Here is a 6,644-nt window from a genome sequence, read left to right as displayed (position 1 = left end):
ATACCCCTATTAGCAAGGTCTTAGACGGATCTTGTCGCTGCTGTTTGTGTGAGGTATCCAACGAGACTTGCTGCTTTGATGGATTGCGTCTCGCCCTTGGCAAATATTGTCGCTATCGGGCGAGGCACCATCTGTAGAGCTTTGACCTATCGTGCATTCAGATAAACGGTTTCATCTGCTTGGCGGTAACTTGTCGGCCGACTATTTACCGTTGGGGGAGGTTTTTTATTTTTGGCCGTTCATTTTCTTTTAAATTTGTGCCGGTTGCTCTAGTGTTTACACAAATCCTTCTTCGATACCAAGTTTTATAAATATAAATATCAAACATTTGGTGTTACATATGTAAATGCATAAGAAATATGTTGCATCTCTGTAAATTTTTTCTTTACAATTTTGGTTTCAGGTTAAAGAGGTTGGTGTCTACATTGTAGGCTGTCCCAGCATTGCCAAAAGATTGGAGCACTATTTTGAAAATTTGTGGACATTATCGTCGCTTAACGCCACAGCATACACCAGAACTGTTTGGGATAACATATGGCAGGCTTCTAGAAAAGTTCCTTGCTGGTCTCATTTCATTCCTTATAGAGAGAGATGCAGGTAGACTAACTTTTATTTTTCTTTATGAAGATTTACAGATATACCAGTTAATTCGTTTGTAGTCATATATCTAACAGTTAAATCTTCAATTTTTAAATATATGCCACATTGTCTATATATAAAAAAAAAGGTATATTTCACATTTTAAAAGTTGAAATAACGGTATTTTTTATGGGATATGGGTGGTATAAATATAAAAGTAAAGTTTATGTGTTACATATGCAAATACATTAAAATTGGGCGGTATGTATGTAAATGCCCCTATTATGTAATAGCCATGCATGATTCTGTGGGCTTGCTATATGATAAACTCTAGGAAGATTTACATGCAAACCACTTAATTCATGTGTTTTCCTATCCAACGCTTATACACGCCGCCTTACATATGCATGAAAATGTATATTTCACTTTTTAACAATCAAAATAGTGATGTTTTTGATGTGATAGCATAAATATAAAAGAATAAAGTTTAGGTTTTGATATGTAATTGCTTGTGATGTCAATTGAAAACTTTGAGCGGCATAAATATAAAAGAATAAATTTTAGGTTTTGATATGTAATTGCTTGTGATGTCAATTATGGGGTTATATTTGCATGCAGCTCACCCTTACCACATTATGTTGATACCCCACTAGTGGATGGATATCCATTTTTATCTGATCCTGATAAATTCAATATTTCACTTGTGACCCCGGGATATTGCACGACAACAACACTGCAATATTCAAGCAACCAGACAAGTTATCTTTCATTTGCCCCCCCAGAGGTATAACAATTTGGTATTATTTTTTTGCTGAATAAATGAATTTTCAGCTTATGAACATTGCATGCTCTAAATTAATTTGTTTGTTTTGATTATAAATCAACCAACATTTTAGTTTATATATGATCATGGAATATGCTGCATTAGTACATATTTACATATTTTAGTTAAAGTAGTGGTATTTCTTGTTTATGTGTGCAGCTATTATTTAACAAGTTGCAAGCAGATGAGCAGGCATGGGTGGAGACAATCAAATCTGCAACATTTGGGGGCACTGTTAGAATTAATACAATGGATTGGTTGGGACAATCCCAGTACACAAAACAGACAATATATTGGTCCTCTCTTTCATCTGCAGTGTCAGAGGTATGAGAAGTTTCTTTAGGAGGGGGCATTTACATACATTGCACACAATTCTTGTGTATTTACATATAGCACACCGTTAACTTTCATATTTACACTCATAGCACTTAAATCTTTGATATCAAATACATATAAATATGAAAGTCTAGGTGTGAGTACATAAAAATTATGTAAATTTCCCTAAAATAAGGAAAATTTAGATACATGCCGCTCAATTCTTATGTATTTACATATCTAACACCGACACTATCATATTTATATTTCTAAACACATTTATTTTAAATATCTATGAATGAAAAGGTGCATTTAAAAGTAAAAGATTGTGTTACCTTTGATGTGATTCAAATGAAAATATGAATGCTTAGGTGTTAGATATTTAAATATATAAGAGTTTTGCGGTATATATGTAAATGGCCCTAAAATTAATCATCATATTGGAGGAATATTCAAATTTCAATCATATTGGATTATTATTTATGGAAAAATTTCCTGAATAAAGCCCCATGAAACAGGTAATTTTCAGCAAGAATGCAAGAGTCAATCTATTAGTAGCATACTGGACACACAATCTTGAAGGCACAGAACAATACCTCAAATCTCTTCTATACTCAAACATTTTGTGCAGATCATCAAAATATAACAAATGTAGAGGAAAAATTGCAGTCAAGTATTACAAGGTTCCTTTTTATGACAAAACTGGACCTGCCTTAATCAATGGAACGGCTACAGGAAACATCTACCCTGCTTACTCTCGTGTTAATCATGGAAAATACGTCGTAAGCGACGTGAGAGCGCACGTGGGAACGAGCAATCTCGTGTGGGATTATTTTTATACTACAGCAGGTGTGAGCTTTGGTACATATAATCCAGGTATTGTTTCACAATTACAGGAAATATTTGATGCAGATTGGAATTCTCCTTATGCTGTTCCAGTTGAACCAATAGCTGCGGCTTAGCTTGCTCAGCAGCTAAAAACTGAAGAATGTGTGCAATGGGTCATTTTAGTCTCAGAGTTTATAAAAGCATCCATTTAATCCTCATTCTTTCTTAATATAAAGATTATGTCAGCCCAAATTTAAAGTCTAGGAATTAATTTGACATTTTTATAAACTTCAAGTTAAATGTCAAGAGACTATTTTGACACTTTCACCTAAAGAAATGTATGTATTAATGTTGTTTTCTATCTTTCATACAAGATTGTGTGAAATTGTTGGAGGAACAAAATAAATATTTTTCCAAATAAAGGTTTATTTACAGTTGAAGAGTTATGTTTAGAAATTTAATTTCTTGAAAAGTTTTATTTGGATGATATCACAGGTGCTTATGAAAATGTGAGGAAGGAAATGAGGGTTCTTAAGGAACAATTAATTTGGAGTAACAAGTATTAAATCTTAATAGAAATATTTGGCTATTTAATTTTTAAGATAAATTTGAGTCGAGGTGTAACAAACCCAAGCTAACTCATGAACTGAGTCAAGTTTGGCTCAATAAGTGGCTCTCAAGTTGAGCTCGATGAGCTAACAAGTCAAGCTCAATCTAGGCCCTCGACTCAATTTGTTATTTTGTGAGCCGATGTCTTAAAAATATATTAATATTAAATATATACTTAGACTATTGAAATATTTAAAACTTTATCTATAATGATTAATTTTTTTTTTTTTTGAAAGGAACTTAACATTGTCATTGTTGGTTCCAAGCCCGGATGTGAAAAGTAGGGGGTTGCGTTAGCTAGTTGACAATCGGTATAAAACTTGTCGAAAAAATCATGACATTAATCTTTTTGATCATTGTGTTAGTGCTAGGGCGTCCTCTATATGACCTGAATATAGTGAAAAATGTACAAGGGCCGTTATACCAACGTCTGGGTGTAGTATCAAATGAGCAAGAGTTTCCACATTACGAACAAAAGGGGTAAAGAAGTTAGTCCATCAAACTAATGAAACTAATATTAGGAATGGTTCTTGGAATATAAGTACTCTCAATGGTAAATTAATGAAATTAGTTGATATTATGATTCATAGAAAGATTAATATCTTATGTATTCAAGAAACTAAATGGGCTGGAGAAAAAGCTAAGGAAAATGATAATTTGGGTTTTAAACTTTGGTATTCTGGTAAGAGTCACACTAGAAATGATGCAGATGTAATTATAGATAAGAGTTTGAAAGATAATGTTGTAAAAATGAATTATAACCCTAATAGAATTATAACCCTTAAGATTATTATTGATACTAAGATTTTTAATATTAGAAGTGCTTAAGATCCTCAAGCACGTTTAAATATAGGGTCTAAAGATAAATTCTGGAATGACTTAGAAAACTTGATACAAATGATACCTCTTGAAGAAAGAATTTTTGTTGGGGGAGATTGAAATGGACATGTCGGTGGAGTGGTAGAAGATTTCAGAAATATTCATGGTGGCTATAGTTTTGGAGTGACTAATGAAGAAGATAGAGTAATTTTTTATTTTGTTTTAGCGTATGATTTTGTTATTACTAATATTTTATTCAAGAAAAGAAATGAACATATTATTACTTATAAGAATGGATCTTATAAAACACAAATTAAAACACAAATTATAAAACACAAATTAATTATTTTCTTATGAGAAGAAGAGATCGTCTAGATTGTAAAGATTATAAGGTCATTCCATGTGAGGATTTAAGTACTCAACATCGATTATTAGTTCTAGATTTTAAGATGAAGAGTTGTAAAATGAATAAAGAATACTATGACTCATCGTCGTAGAATTAAATAGGAAAACCTAAAAGACAAATAAAATTATTTTTTTTAGTAAAATTTAAGATTTCAAAATTTGGGATGTTCATGAAGAAGCAAATGCTTTGTGGGATAAAATAACAAACACTATTAAACAAGTAGCAAAAGATAATGTACTTGGAGAATCACAATAAAATATTTTTATAAATAAAAATAGTTGATGGTGAAATGATAATGTGCAAGAAAAGATAAAAAATAAGAAGTTATGTTATAAAAATTGGTTTAAATATAAAAGCTTAGAGAACTAAGAAAAATATGTGGTGGGTCATCACAATGAGTCAAAGAACAATCGGTGACTTCTACTTTTAGTGATCTTTATAATATCTTAAATACTAAAAATAGTGAAAAATATATATATAAACTCGTCAACCAAAGAGAAAAAAAAGTAAATATTTAACTAAGTCTATTAAAGATGAAAATCAAAAAATGTTTTTCTTAGAAAAAGTTATTCAACATAAGTGGGTGAGTTATTTTGATAAACTTTTTAATGAAGTTTCTGAAAATACGATCGGCCTTAGTGATCTTAATATCATTAATAATAATAAAACGTTTCATTTTTACCGTCGCATTAGTAAAAAAGAAGTTGATGAGGCTTTAAGGAAAAACAAGGGTAGAAAGTCTGTAGGACTTGATGACATCCAAATTGAAGTGTGGAAATATTTAGGAGATTTGGGAGTTTCCTAGCTTACTAAACTCTTTAATATTATTTTAAAAACTAAAAAGATGCCTGAAAAGTTGAGGAAAAGCATTTTGGTCACCATTTTTAAGAATAAAGGGGATACACGAGAGTGTGCAAATTATACAGTAGTCAGGTTGATGTGTCATACTTTAAAATTATTGGAGAGGGTAATTGAACATAGGTTAAGACGTATTGCAAAGATTTCTCCTAATCAATTTGGATTTAGGATTTATGTCAGATTTATGTCGGGCAGGTCTACCATGGAAGTTATACATTTATTGAGGGTTTGATGAAGAAGTTAAGGAGGATCTACATTTAATTTTGCATTGATTTAGAACAAACTTACGATAAAGTTCCAAAAGATATCCTTTGGAAAGTTCTAGAGAAGAAAGGTGTTGATATGACTTATATTCAAGCCCTTAAAGATATGTATACTAGAGTGGTTACTTGTGTTTGAACTGAAAAAGCGTGAAGACAGATTGACCAAAATGTTTTCCTAGTTCTGTTGGATTAGATCAGGGATTAGCTTTAAGCTCATATCTTTTTGCTTTAGTTATGGATGGTCTTACTAGACACTCAGGAGGATGTACCTTGGTGTATTTTCTTTGCCGATGATATCCTTCTCGTGGATAAGACGAAAAAAGACGAGCGGAAAAACTTAAATTATGGAGGTCTACATTGGAGTCTAAAGGATTTCATTTGAGTAGAACTCTTACTGAATACATGGAATGTAATTTTAGTAGTAGTAGCTCTAGTGACAACTGTGTAACTTTGGGTGATCAAATTACTAAAAGGTGTGAACGATTTAGATATTTGTTGTTCAAAGCGTTGGTGATATAGATAGGGATGTTAATAGTAGAATTCAAGTTGGTTGGTTGAAGTGGAGGAATGCTTCGGGCCTTTTGTGTGATAGAAAAGTACCGCTTAGACTGAAAGGAAAATTTTATAAGATGGTGGTGAGACCTGCAATGCTCTATGGCGTTGAATGTTGGCCTTTAAATAAGAAGCATAATACTAAGTTAAGTGTTGCAGAGATGAGAATGATTAGGTGGATGAGTGGCTTTAAACTTAGAGACAAAATGCGGAATGAATATATCCATGATAGGGTTGGTGTAGCTCCAGCGACGAACAAAATTAGAGAGAGTCGTTTTAGATGGTTTGGTCACATTAAACGTCGGTCATCTGATGATCCAATTAGGAGAGCAGATGTTTTATATTCGACTTATGTTAAAAAAGGCAAAGGTGTCTACTTGAGCTTATTGTATGAAAAATGATCTTAATTTTTTAGAACCAAATAAAAATATGACACTTAATATGACACAACGAAGAAAAAAGAATTCATGTAGCCGACCCCACGTAGTGGGATGAAGGCTTTGTTGTTGCTGAATTTTTATAAGTAACTTGGCTCCCGTGACGAACAAAATTAGAGAGAGTCGTTTTAGATGGTTTGGTCACATTAAACGTC

General features: G+C 32.1%; 1 protein-coding gene across 1 annotated transcript in view; it reads left to right on the top strand.

Annotated features, from left to right (window-relative positions):
* LOC110025205 (phospholipase D Z-like) overlaps positions 1 to 2,887 on the top strand; it is a 4,815-nt gene extending 1,928 nt beyond the window's left edge. Inside the window, exons 4-7 of the mRNA XM_020725528.1 lie at positions 404 to 597; positions 1,198 to 1,363; positions 1,562 to 1,726; positions 2,236 to 2,887. Coding sequence (XP_020581187.1) covers positions 404 to 597; positions 1,198 to 1,363; positions 1,562 to 1,726; positions 2,236 to 2,679 — 969 coding nt within the window. The 3' untranslated portion in view covers positions 2,680 to 2,887. The remainder of the gene's footprint in view (positions 1 to 403; positions 598 to 1,197; positions 1,364 to 1,561; positions 1,727 to 2,235) is intronic.
* Positions 2,888 to 6,644: the final 3,757 nt, after the last annotated feature.

This window comes from Phalaenopsis equestris, unplaced genomic scaffold, assembly GCF_001263595.1.
Source record: "Phalaenopsis equestris unplaced genomic scaffold, ASM126359v1 Scaffold000294, whole genome shotgun sequence".
NCBI lineage: Eukaryota > Viridiplantae > Streptophyta > Magnoliopsida > Asparagales > Orchidaceae > Phalaenopsis > Phalaenopsis equestris.
The sequence above is the reverse complement of the archived record's forward strand: the minus strand, read 5'-3'. Positions and strand labels throughout refer to the sequence as shown.